Below are 15,000 nucleotides of genomic sequence, written 5' to 3' on the forward strand. Positions count from 1 at the left end.
GATTAGGATCAATGGCGTTAGTGTAAACATCAGGCACTAAAACTCCTCGTGATAGATCTGTAACAGTGTGTTTTGTTCCTGCATTTATAGTATAGTGCATATGTATTGGCACCCCTGACACCTGGCTGAGGTTACACTCCGGTGCACACACACCCCGGCGCACACACCCCGGCGCACACACACAGTCCCGCACACACACCCCGGCGCACACAGTCCCGCACACACACAGTCCCGCACACACACCCCGGCACACACACCCCGGCACACACACTCCCGCACACACACTCCCGCACACACACTCCCGCACACACACTCCCGCACACACACTCCCGCACACACACCCCGGCACACACACCCCGGCACACACACTCCCGCACACACACAGTCCCGCACACACACAGTCCCGCACACACACAGTCCCGCACACACACAGTCCCGCACACACACAGTCCCGCACACACACAGTCCCGCACACACACAGTCCCGCACACACACAGTCCCGCACACACACTCCCGCACACACACCCCGGCACACACACTCCCGCACACACACTCCGGCACACACACTCCCGGCACACACACTCCCGGCACACACTCTCCCGGCACACACACTCCCGGCACACACACTCCCGGCACACACACTCCCGGCACACACACTCCCGGCACACACACTCCCGGCACACACACTCCCGCACACACACTCCCGGCACACACACTCCCGCACACACACTCCCGCACACACACTCCCGCACACACACTCCCGCACACACACTCCGGTCCTCAAAAAGAAATCTGAAACATGTTTAACATAAACAAAGTAGGAAAAAGTTTTTACTTTAAGTTTTTAAAAAGTCTGTACTGAGGAGTCTGGAACGCTCTGTGTTTATCTCAGTTCTAATAAAAACTCATTTAAAACACACACACACACACACACACACACACACTACTTATTTTAAATAAACTGTGTGAGGGCGAGGCAAAGGAAAAATGTGTTTTATTTTTTCCTCAGAGGAATCAGAAACTCGTTAAGTGCTGGAACATTGGAACAGAGACGCTGAAAGTTTAAAAATAAACATTAAATAAATCAAAAGTTTGCTTTTAGGCACAAAAAAAAAGTTGTTCCGTCTGAAGGATACACTCCGAATTCATCACTTAGTAAATATCCCACACTGCATCCCTGCTTGCAGGAAACAAATAAATGAATTATCTGTACTTTATTACTTATGAGTTATATTTTATATTATATGTATATATTTAATGTAATAATTATATTATATTATATTATATTAATGTGGACGTTTCTGTTCAGATGAGATCCGTTTCTGGTGCAGTTCCTCATTAACCCTGCAGATGTTCACACTTCATCAGGCGGAGCGACGTTTGTTTAGAATTATAAATAATGACTTCTACGGCATTTTCTCCGGGTAAAATGATTCCTTTTATATAATTAGGATGTTTGTGTCATTCTGGTGTAGATTTCCAAAAAACAAGCAAACAACTAAATGAATTAATTTCAGGTTAATTGAAGGCACCGTGGGGAATCTCCAGGGGAATCTGCAGGGACGATAACCTCCTGGATCCCAGGTGCTGATTGGATCGCGACTCTTTTACTGTCAAAAATACACAATTCCAGATTTAATACTGAATAAAATATATATATTTAGATTTTAAGCCAATAATTAGCTCCTCCCACACAGGAGAAGAACAGAAAAACAGAAAAAAGAAGATCTACTAAAAACTAACAAATAACTAAATAAATAATTACATATTAATCAGCAAAAAAGGAGGCGCACTGTATATTTATTAACATTGTTTAAACATAAGGCTTTTAATTGAATATTTTCATTTAATTAAAATGTATAATTATTTGTTTATTCTTTAATTCAGACTAAGTTCTATCTAAAATTATTTCTTATCCGTTAAACTAATTTACTGACACACACACGTACTGTACATGCGTCTTTACGCCAACACAAACACCAAAAACCAAAAACAAACAACCGCGGAAAAAACGAGAAGACAGGAGTTTTTATTCAGTATCACAGCGAGACGTGTCAGGTTTCTGAGGGCAAAAAAACAACAACGAAAACAACCCCGGTGTAGCACCATGCTTCAAAACAGAAGCTCCTGCACGCAGACTAAACACACTTCAGTGTTACACGTCAAAGTTGCACTCTACAGAAAAAAACAAACAAAAACACCAACAACAAAAAAAGACAATAATCAAAAGCAGGCGTTTTTCTTTTTCACAGGAAAAAAAAACAAGAACTTGCTGAACCGCTGGACAAATATTCAGACTTTCCTTCTTATTACAGACTAACAGAAAACATACCGGACTGTGTGTGTGTGTGTGTGTGTGTGTGTGTGTGTGTGTAAGAAAATCAAAAGGAAACGCGCTGTCATGTTACTATAATAAATGTAGCCGTGCTCTCGTTAGCACCTCTAATTAACCAACACACTTCCTCTGGGTGTGTGTGTGTGTGTGTGTGTGTGTGTGTGTGTGTGTGTGTGTGTGTGTGTAAAAAAGATTCGAAGACTGGAAGCTTGAGGAACTCGAGCTTCCAGGCTTCAAATCTCTCTAACACACACACACACACACACACACACACACACACACACACAGTAATGCGTTCCTGCTGTAGCAGAGACAAAATGTCTGCTCATAAAATCAGGAATTTTGCGGAGTTCGGATGAGGAATTACGGAATATAAAACACACACACACACACACACACACACCACGGTCACACCATAAAAATTCTATTCCTTCCCTATTCATTTCCACATTTTAAACTTTAACTTGTATGAATATATATTTTAAACACACACACACACACACACACACTATGCAAAACTGTAATGTTGGAAATTTCTCTTATTGTCAGGAGTTAAAGTAAAACCCAAACTGATTCCATCCTGAAGGACTTTTGGCCGCTATCTGGCTGAGTTAGACACACACACACACACACACACACACACACACACTCCCACGTCTGGACAGAACTATGAATATAAAATAATAACACATGAATCTTCTTTAGAGTGATCAGTAAATCAGAGGTCAGGATTAGATTTATTTTAGACACATTACGTTCATTTAAATATCTGAATTTTAGTGGCTTTTATAGCAGAAGATGAATTTATAAATCAGTTCAGTGTTTTAATCCTCACAGTTAAATTCAAATGAACTTTTATTTATCACTACACAACCATACACAGTGTGACACGCAGGGGTACGATCATACCCCTCTCCCTGAGCTCAGATAGGAACAGTTACACAGGAACTCTCAATTACACAGAACATGAAAGAAAATGCAGAGGAGAATAAAGTTAAACTATAAATATAATATTTTATATATATATATATAGAGAGAGAGATAGAGAGAGAGAGAGAGAGAGAGAGAGAGAGAGAGAGAGAGAGAGAGAGAGAGAGAGAGAGAGAGAGGTATCAGTATGTACTGTAGTTGTGTAATGTGAAGTGTAATAGTTTTAACTTAAATTAATTATAATTACACTGAACTCCACATATTTATATTTCTTTTATAAATTGTAAAAATATAATAATAATAATAATAATAATACCTTTGATAAATTGGTGGTAGGCCGTATATATTTATAGCTGTTGCTGCATGATTAATAGCATCATTTTATGTTTTTTTTTATTTTAATTTAATTTAATATATTTCAGGGCAGGTGTGTAATTAGAGCCGAGCACCGCGCTGAGAACAGACGGATTCTATCGTTCATAAGATTAAAGAAATCAGAAAGAGACTCCTGTATTCTACAAAACATGAGGCGGAATGAAAAAACAAAGTGTTTCTAAACATCCGTGTGTGTGTGTGAGTGTGTGTAGGTGTGTGTGTGTGAGTGTGTGTAGGTGTGTGTGTGTGGGGGCGGGGGGGTCTTCCCCTAATCTCTGACGTTATTAACTCACAGCATTAATCAGTTTGAAGGATGCACAAACTTTTGCACAAACTTTGCAGTCTTTTTAATGCATTCAGACAGATTATCTTACCGCTGCTGTTGTGTGTGTGTGTGTGTGTGTGTGTGTGTGTGTGTGTGTGTGTGTGGGCGCGTGATCACACAGCCAGATTAAACTTTACAAAATCCTTAACCAATCAGAACGCTCCGACCCTATCCTCCAATCACATCCCAGCTGACCTTTAAATCTACATGGCCCCTCTGTGTGTGTGTGTGTGTGTGTGTGTGTGTGAGCAAGAGGAAAAAAAAAGACAGAGAGGGGGATCTAAAGATTAAACGCAATAACCTACCAACCCCACTGGGCTTTACTACATTTAAACTCACACACACACACACACACACACACACACACACACACACACACACCAGACGGTGGCTCTGGTTTGAAGTGAATAGGAAGAGACAGATTTTTAATTTCTGCTTCTTGGTCTGTCAGCGGGGTTACAGTGGTGTGTGTGTGTGTGTGTGTGTGTGTGTGTGTGTGTGTGTGTGTGTGAGAGAGAGAACTGGTCAGCGAGTGTTATTTATGACGAGTATAAATACAGAAGTGGAGTGAAACGAGGAGTCACGCTGCGCTCACGTCATCCACATCACCCTCAATTACACTTAATCACAGTTAATCGTCACGGCAACGCCACATTCCTCTACAGCACACTTACACAGGGTCTGTACTGCGTAACCACGGCGATAGCCGTCTAATAATCCAGCCAATCACACGCTGAGACAGCAGGGGAGAGACAGACTGAGACAGGAGGAGAGACACAGAGTGTAAGACAGGAGGACAGAGAGACAGGAGGAGAGAGACAGAGTGTAAGACAGGAGGACAGAGAGAGAGACAGGAGGAGAGAGAGACAGAGTGTAAGACAGGAGGACAGTGAGAGAGAGACAGGAGGAGAGAGAGACAGAGTGTAAGATAGGAGGACAGAGAGACAGGAGGAGAGAGACAGAGTGTAAGACAGGAGGACAGAGAGAGAGACAGAAGGAGAGAGAGAGACAGAGTGTAAGACAGGAGGACAGAGAGACAGGAGGAGAGAGACAGAAGAGAGAGACATGCATAGTGATAGAGAATGTCAGAAAGAGTGAAAGAATGGGACAGTGTGTGTGTATGTGTGTGTGTGTGTGTGTGTGTGTGTGTGAGAGAGAGAGAGAGAGAAAGAAAGAGGCTAAATAAATAGAGACAGAAAGTGCACCGAGAGAAACAGAGAGCAAGAGAGAGAGAAAGATGGACAGAGAGAGAGAGAGAGAGTGGTGAGGTTTCCTTGTAAGTGAACAAGTCAAACTGCTTCTCTACTGAACAATAATGGCTTTGTTTCAAACACACACACACACACACACACACACACACACATTAAACATATAATTTGTATAATTATATTTAATGTTTAGTACGTGCGTGTGCATGCATGCGTGTGTGTGTGTGTGTGTGTAGTTTTGGGTTGGTCAGGGTGGACATTTCAGATTAATAAGTGTGTGTGTGTGTGTGTGAGTGCACATGCAAGCAGGTTTAAGCCTTTGAGGTTGCCAGATTTGTTTTAAGCAAACCTCTTACCGAAATGTTTTAACAGGGTCTAGACTGAACCTCATACACACGCACACGCACACACACACACACGCACACACACGCACACGCGCACACACGCGCACACACACACGCGCACACGCGCACACACACGCTCACACACGCGCACACACACACGCGCACACACGCGCACACCAAACAGTTACTTTAAATCTCCACAGAGATCAGGAGATAGCGAACGTGACGATGTAGAAATAAAGCAAACACTCGGGACAATATGAGATACGGCTCTAATCAGATAAACCGCGCGTCAACACTCAGCCACAGATCTTCACACCTTATGGTTTCCATAGTAACAGGTACTTCACCTGGACTCACATACTGTAGTGGGACAGAGAGCTGGGGAGAACAGGACAGTGGAACATTGAAATAGGAAGACAGTAGAACAGCCAGAGAGCAGGAGAAGAAGACAGAAAGATAGTAGGGACTTGAGACAGTGAGACAGTAGGAGATTAAGACACAGGACAGTGAGACAGAGGTACGGTGACAATACTTAAAATAAGTAATAGCAATAAGACAGTGGGACAATGGGACAGTAAAGACAGTGAGCACAGTAAGACCATGGGATATTGAGTTAAAAAGTACAGTGGGACAGTAAGACAGGACTAGCAGTGAAACAGTGAAACAATGAGACAGTAAAAAAAACTAAGGACAGGAAGACAGACAGACACTAAAAGACCAAGAGCATAAACACAGACAACACAGAACGGCAGAAAGTAGAACAATAAAACAGACAGAAAGTACAGTGGAACAGTGAGAAATAAGGACATTGAGACAGTGAGAAATAAGGACATTGAGACAGTGAGGGGACAATAAGGACATTGACAGAGTGAGACAGCGAGGGGACAGTAAGGACATTAGGACAGCGAGGGGACAATAAGGACATTGAGACAGTGACACAGTGGGAGACAGTGCTGGACTTAACACAGAATTCGACAATGTATTTTCAAAATAAACCAAAATAAATAAAGTATGACTTTATCAATAAGCCACACCCCATTTTAGAAACTCCACCCATTTCTGTTAATTGAATACCCAGGGCTTAGAGTTTAAAGCGCGACTCTCACCGTGTGCTCGCTTAACATTCACCTGCATGCACTCTCAGTGAGACACTCCACTTAAACACTGCCGTACAGGCAGATAAAAGCCTCTCCCACACACACACACACACACACACACACACACACACACACACACAGAGCAACGTTAGCTCAATCAGCACTGAAGCCCCTCACGCCTCACACAGTTGCATCCCTGAAGGGGATCACTACGGCAACGGGGAGGATTTCCACGGCAACCGCGTCCACCATCAAACACGCAACAAACACACAATAAACAGATAATAAACATGCAGTAAACACATAATAAACACATAATACACACGTAAGACACACACACGCACGCAGTAACAGATGTTAAACACACTAGTGTGACAGGTGATGATCCTACAGCAGGGTGAATTCTATCACCTCATTAATTATTCATTACTGCATTTACACACACACACACACACACACAGAAATCTTTCCCCTTTATCTTCTCTCGTATCCCCTTCTTTTGTTCTCTTCTTCCTTTTGTCTGTCATTTACATTTTCTTTCTCTCTTTATATCTATTTTTTCTGATCCTCCATCGTTTATTTGTTTCTGTTTGTTGGGGATTTTTGAGTCTAATTACTTCAGCATGTTCGTCTGGCTTTCTGTGTGTGTGTGTGTGTGAAGATGTAAACTGCATCCTGAACCAGAATATAAACCTGACCACTAAATACACTCTGTCTCTCTCCCTCACACACACACACACACACACACACACACACAGACTAAATCTAAACTTGTAAGTCTCACTTGGGGTGTGTTCAAGTGTGTGTGTGTGTGTGTGTGTGCGTCTGTGCGTGTCTGTACTTGTCTGGTCAGGAGAGGTTGCCGTGGAGACGGGTCAGCTGAGGTGAGCTTGATTATGGGATGTATCTGAGCTTTATGGCCGACGGACTGAAAACTCAGTGAAGCTCAACGAGCGATGAAGCGTGCACATGGCACACACACACACACACACACACACACACACACACACACACACACACACACACAGGCTGTCCCGATCTGTCTCATATCATCTTTTTTCTATTATTTTCCCATCCAAAAAGAGGCGATCTGTGTGTGTGTGTGTGTGTGTGTGTGTGTGTGTGTGTTCAGTGGAAAAGAAAATCCAATTAAACACATGTCCCACTAAATACACACAGTAAATAAAATAACTCATCCATAAACGACTGATGAAGAGACAGAGACAGAGAGAGGACGTAAAGACGAGACGGAGAGACAGATGGACAGATGGAGGCTGAGGCAGAGAGAGAGAGAGAGAGAGGCGTGTTGTTTAGATGTAAATGAGGAAATCAGACCTGTGTAGATAAACACCGGACACACACACACACACACACACACACTTACTGATGATGTAGTAGTCTTGGTGGCGTCTGAACTCCAGCCCCATGTAGTTTGGACTGAACTCCTGGAACTTGATGGTGAACTTGATGTCCTTGTCGGGTTTGTTGCAGGTCACCAGGATGTTGGGGTTCAGCACGGTGCTGCACGACTCCGCCTGCTCGCCGCTCACCAGGTACAGCCTGTAGTACTCATACACACCACCGGGGGACGCCCGCGGGCACACGATGTCCAACCTGTCCCCGATCTCAGGGTACAGCACCAGGCCTTTACCTGGGACAAACCTGCAGCGCGCACACACACACACACACACACACACACACACACAGACATCAGCGACATCATTACACCAGCACATAGACCCGCCTTCTTCTACTGATCACATGAATATTAATCAATCTCATTTGCATACGGACTCATCCCATTGGCTGAGTGTTTTCTACATGTGTGAAGACATCACAAGTAATAACTGTGTGTGTGTTCTTGTGTTTCTCTGTGTGAGTGTGTGAGAGTGTGTGTGAGTGTGTGTGTATTTTTAAACCAAGACAACCGAGCCGTCTCACACCTGTCTCACTCTCTGTACCTGTCGCTCTGTCTCTCTTTTGTCCTTCTCTGTAACCCGTCTCACTTTCACCTTCATCTTTTATTCAGTAATCGGTACGTCATTTGTTCTGTGCATTCACGCGCACGTGTGTGTGTGTGTGTGTGTGTGTGTGTGTGTGTGAGTGAGAGAGAGAGATGGAGACCTTTTAAGAGAGAGAGAGAGAGAATAAATAGCCACATCTCCTTCAACAAATTGTCATTTTCTGAAATAATCATCTCCCTCACACTCACACACACACACACACACACACACACACACACACACACACACACACACAGTGTGTTCTCTGTGTTACACTGGCACTTATCCAGGTTCCTGTGTGTATAGAGAGATCGAGTAACCAATATTGCGTGTGTGTGTGTGTGTGTGTGTGTGTGTGTGTGTGTCCATGCGTGTGATATAACGTCTGGTTTATTTTATTGCATTATTCTCATGTCTCATGTTAAATGCCTACTTGACATCTATAAATATTAATGCTCCTGATTTACATATTCATTAGTTGGGCTCAATGCGACGCGTCTGATTGGATGAGAAGGTTTTATAGTATATTTAATCCCTACTGTCTTTCTCATCAGAGCTCCTGGGACTCCCTGCTGCTACACACACACACACACACACACACACACACACACACACACACAGAGCGCTTAACACTTCTCAATATGACTAAAGTGTCTCTGATCCAGTCTTTCTTTCTCTAATCTCTCAGAGTGTGTTGTGTGAGGGTGTGTGTGTGTGAGTGTGTGAGTGTGTGAGTGTGTATGCGTGTGCGTGGGCGGGTTAAACTCTTTCAGTGTGACTTTTGTCTCTTCAGTCGCTAAAAACGTCTTTATCCCTTTATCCCTCTTCTCAATGAAGACATCACACTTCTGACAGCTGTGTGTGTGTGTGTGTGTGTGTGTGTGTGTGTGTGTGTGTGTGTGTGTGTGTGTGTGTGACCTTCTCCTGAAAAGATTTCATCAGTGTCTGTCACAGTTCAGACAGCGGGACCTGAGACGCACCAGATTTTGAGTGGGACCTGACAGCCAATCAGATTAATCAGATTTAATCGTTGCTATGGTAACATAATTACTCTGTTTCACTCATTATGTGTGCGACATTGTTCCCGGGTGTTCAGTGTTTTCTCGCTTCCTTCCTCTTCTCTCTCTCTCTCCGTTATTCCTGATTTTCTTTTATGCATTAATTTTCCTCTGAATGAGTTCATCTCATTATCGCGTATCAGAAAAGTTAGCATTACAAAAATTTCCTTTATTACTGCGCGATGATGGCGTTACCAAAAGGACTCGCAACATGGACATTGCGGTAAAGACTCTTACTGTGGACGTTACAGTAAAACCTCTCACAGTAAAACCTCTCACAGTAAAGACTCTCACAGTGGACGTTACAGTGAAGACTAACACTGTGGACATTACAGAAAAGCCTCGCACAGTAAAGAGTCTCACAGTGGACGTTACAGTAAAGACTAACACCGTGGACGTTACAGTAAAGACTAACACCGTGGACGTTACAGTAAAGACTAACACCGTGGACGTTACAGTAAAGACTAACACCGTGGACGTTACAGTAAAGACTAACACCGTGGACGTTACAGTAAAGACTTGCACCGTGGACGTTACAGTAAAGACTTGCACCGTGGACGTTACAGTAAAGACTTGCACCGTGGACGTTACAGTAAAGACTAGCACCGTGGACGTTACAGTAAAGACTAACACCGTGGACGTTACAGTAAAGACTAACACCGTGGACGTTACAGTAAAGACTAACACCGTGGACGTTACAGTAAAGACTTGCACCGTGGACGTTACAGTAAAGACTAGCACCGTGGACGTTACAGTAAAGACTAACACCGTGGACGTTACAGTAAAGACTAACACCGTGGACGTTACAGTAAAGACTAACACCGTGGACGTTACAGTAAAGACTAACACCGTGGACGTTACAGTAAAGACTTACACCGTGGACGTTATAGAAAAGACTCGTACAGTAAAGCCTTTCACTGTGGACGTTACAGTAAAAATTCTCACAGTAAAGCCTCTCACTGTGGACGTTACAGCCACAGAAGTCTTTGGTCAACAAAAGAGGTAGAAGCAATTCTGTTATTCGTGAACAGTTTGGATTCGAGGAAGCGGACGTGGATCAAAAACATATTAGGTGCAAGATTTTCTACGCGGTTGTGTCGGTACCGGTTGGTAACATCACAAATCTTTTTAACCATTTAAAATTTAAACACAGACCGACATATGACCAACTAATAAAGAAACAGAAAGAACGACGAACAACCCCCACAACATCCTCGGCAACACAGTCATCCATTAAAGAGACGCTCTTCAGTGCAACTCCGTATCCATCCAGCTCAGAAAGGCACAAAAAATAACAGATGCTGTTACATACTTTTTAGCCAAAGACATGTGCCCTATTAGTACGGCTGAGAACGAAGGATTCAGGAAAATGATAAATACTCTGGACAAGTGTTATGCTTTGCCATCTCGACACCATTAATAATCATTTATTATTTATAATTTATTTATTATTTGATTTAATATTTATATTTTATTTATTACTTGTTTTTAAAAGATTGTGATCTTGTTTGCCTTTATCTGTTTTATCTGTTTTAATCTGTTTTAAGGAGTTCTATTTTGTCTTAATCTGTTTAAACACTGTTCTGTTCAATAAATGCAACATATTTTTAAGTCAATAAGTAATCGTGTAAAATAATCGTAATTTCAATCATGACCATAATAATCGTGATTATGATTTATTCCATAATCGAGCAGCCCTACATAACAGTGAAGACCAACACTGTGGACGTAACAGTGAAGACCAACACCGTGGACGTTACAGTGAAGACCAACACCGTGGACGTTACAGTGAAGACCAACACCGTGGACGTTACAGTGAAGACCAACACCGTGGACGTTACAGTGAAGACCAACACTGTGGACGTAACAGTGAAGACCAACACTGTGGGCGTTACAGTGAAGACCAACACTGTGGGCGTTACAGTGAAGACCAATACTGTGGGCGTTACAGTAGGGCTGGACGATATGGGAAATATTTATATCACGATATATTTCTTAATTTTGGTCGAAACGATATAATTTCGATATCAATATGGACAATATTAAAAAGCCTCAGAAAAAAACTGCCGAGGACACACACAATGGACGTCTGCAAACTGAATTTGCCAAGTCTAAAATACCTCCAGGCTCCTTCTAATAAAATCATATATATTTTTTTTTATTATATAATATAATATATGTAATAATATATTTCTATTTAAACGAGAACAGGCTGATTATTCATATAAATTGAAACAACAAACACCGCTTCAGCCAGGATAAAGAAACAAAAATAATAAAATAAATAAAGTGAGCAACTTAATTAATTAAAATTATTATTAATTTGCTCAAAGAAATGCGCTGCATCGAGAAAAGATCAATATCTCTCCCTCCGTAAATTAAAAGTAAAGGTGTCTAATTAATATTGCGGGAGGGCAAAACATCCGCACGCGCGGTAACATAAACACACTGTTAGCTTCTCCGCTATATTTGTAATGTTGCTCGCGGCAGCGTGACAGCCCGTTAATTCATGCTGGTGTAATGATGAGACGGACAAACTGGTCGATGTTCTTTTTATTTGCTGCATTGTCAGGTTATAGTACAACCTTTCGGGTCGATCCTGCACTTAAATCCAACTAAAAACTACTGAAAAGAAAACAAAACTCAGGCTCTATATCTCAGTTTACATAGCACTCGCGTTCATACACACCGGACCTCATTACCCACAATGCATCTCCCACACTGGACTACATTCTCTCTCTACAACCTCTCTCTCCCGCAACAACACGCTCTCTGTCGGCGGCGTCCGTGTGATCGACGCACTCATCCATATGATTAGGAAAGAGATGCAATACTATGGTTTCGTCATTTTTTATATATTTGCGTACTGACTGGGCCGGCCCACTGGGAAAACAGTACCCGGTACTCCAGATGGACAGTCCGCCACTGTGTATATAAATATATATATATTCAAATGTATATCGAAATATCGGAAATGTGTTTAAAAATCAAATCACCATTATTGAAAAAAATTCTACCGCGATATATATTGATATGGAATTATTGTCCAGCCCTACGTTACAGTGAAGACCAACACCACAGGCATTATTGTAAAGACATACTTTCTCATACAATCTCTCTCTCCGTCTCTCACTTCCTGTCTGACTTTCTCAGTATATGTCTCTCTTTCTCCCCATTTTCTCTCTCTCACACTCTGTCTCTCTGTTTTTGTGTCCCTCTTTCTCACTCTCTCTCTGTCTGTCTCTCTGTATAACGAGGCTACATGGGGATTAGTAGACGACTGAATGGCACCAATTAAACACTGAATACATCAGCCATGCAAATCAGTCCCATTCACACACACACACACACACACACACACACACACACACACATACACACACACATTGACAGCATTCCGAGAGGGGTTTGAGATCACATGATTTGGCATTTGTCCCGAAATCCACAATGTACAGCATCACACACACACACACACACACACACACACACACACACACACAGAGTGATGAGTACCAGACTAATTCAATTCATGTAGAGAGGGATATGCTGATGGATAAAAAGAAAAGACAGACAGACAGAGAGACAGAGAGACAGACAGGGACACAGAGAGACAGACAGAGAGACAGAGAGACAGACAGGGAGACAGACAGGGAGACAGACAGAGAGACAGACAGAGACAAGTTCTATTATAAATGTGCTGAGACTACAGCGGCCCCATGAGTCACAAATAATAAACACAAACAGGAAGTAAACAAGCAGTCTCATAACTGTGACACACACACACTCTCTCACACTCTCACACACACTCTCACACACACTCTCACACACACACTCACACACACACACTCTCTCACACACACACACACACACACACACACACACACACACAGTTAATAACTGTTATTTAAATTGCTCTCTGCAGCTGCAGCGCTTCCTTTAGCTGAAACGTTATTGTTGCTTCTTATTCTTAGACTTTTTAACAATGTAAATTTTATGCAAATATCACAGAAAATATCAGGTTAGTATGTAAATCAGGTTCATTTGCATACGGGGGAAGAAGTGAGTGATGAGAGTGTTTCACAGCTCTACACATCACCCTAACAACTAGCAGATTACATATCTCACACACACACACACACACACACACACACACACACACACACAGGGCCTTTCCCCATATGCAAACAAAGAAATACAGATGTTTGTGTTGCTCTGGGAAGCGACGCCTCGACCACGATCAATTTATTTACTTTACACACACACACACACACACACACACACACACAGATGTGTATTTGTCCTCCCACTCATTCCCCTGGTATTGTGTGTGTATCCAAGTGCAACTGCACAGGAATGTGTCCTATCTCTCACACACACACACACACACACACACACACACACACACAGTCAGCAAAACACAGTCTGAGTCTGACAGACTTCACTCATTTAAGACACTGAGACCCTGTCTCTCTCTGTCTCTCTGTCTGTCTCACCCCCTGTTTCTCTCTCTGTCTCCCTGTCTGTCTCACTGGTCCAATGTCTCATCCCGTGTCTCACTCCCTTTCTGTCTTTCACCCCGTCTCACTCCCTGTTTCTTTCCCTCTCTGTCTCCCTGTCTTTCTCACTCCCTGTCTCACTGGTCCAATGTCTCATCCCATGTCTCACTCCCGTTCTGTCTTTCACCTTGTCTCACCCCCTGTTTCTCTCCCTGTCTGTCTGCCTATCTCTCTCTCTCTCTGTCTCACTCCCTGTCACTCTCACCCAATGTCTCATCCCATGTCTCACCCCCCGTGTCACTCCCTTTCTGTCTTTCGCGCTGTCTCACCCCCTGTCTGTCTCTCTCCCTGTCTCACCCCCATCTGTCTTTCTGTGTTATCTTACACTGTATTTCTTACAGTTTCCGACACGGATCAGAAAGCGGTCACATGCTGATCAGAAACACACACACACACACACACACACAAAACAGGTTATTCCTGGTCAACAAGCATTAAATTCACATCATGGGCAGAAAAACTACACACACACACACACACACACACACACACACACACACAGCACCTTTCAGGCAATTTCATATATACGGGTATCGTGTGCTCTCCAGTACACCGTGTCCTGCTGCAGTGCATTATGGGTATTGTGTGTTCACTATTGGACACCCTGTGATGCTGCAGTGCATCATGGGAGTTCAGAAGTGAGCTACAAAACAGACAAATAGTGCACTATGTAGTGAACGCAGTGTGTCTCTGGACACATACACACCCTGACACACTGCCAAGGGAACAACGGCATGGGTTAAAAGTCCTCAGCACAACACACACA

At 42.9% G+C, this 15,000-nt stretch overlaps 1 protein-coding gene across 1 annotated transcript in view; it reads right to left on the reverse strand.

Annotated features, from left to right (window-relative positions):
* Positions 1-15,000, reverse strand: part of efnb1 (ephrin-B1) — a 34,591-nt gene that overhangs the window by 8,920 nt on the left and 10,671 nt on the right. Inside the window, exon 2 of the mRNA XM_053485516.1 lies at positions 8,002-8,279. Within this exon, the coding sequence (XP_053341491.1) occupies positions 8,002-8,279 (278 nt within the window). The remainder of the gene's footprint in view (positions 1-8,001; positions 8,280-15,000) is intronic.

Source organism: Clarias gariepinus, chromosome 24 (assembly GCF_024256425.1).
Source record: "Clarias gariepinus isolate MV-2021 ecotype Netherlands chromosome 24, CGAR_prim_01v2, whole genome shotgun sequence".
Classification (NCBI taxonomy): Eukaryota; Metazoa; Chordata; class Actinopteri; order Siluriformes; family Clariidae; genus Clarias; species Clarias gariepinus.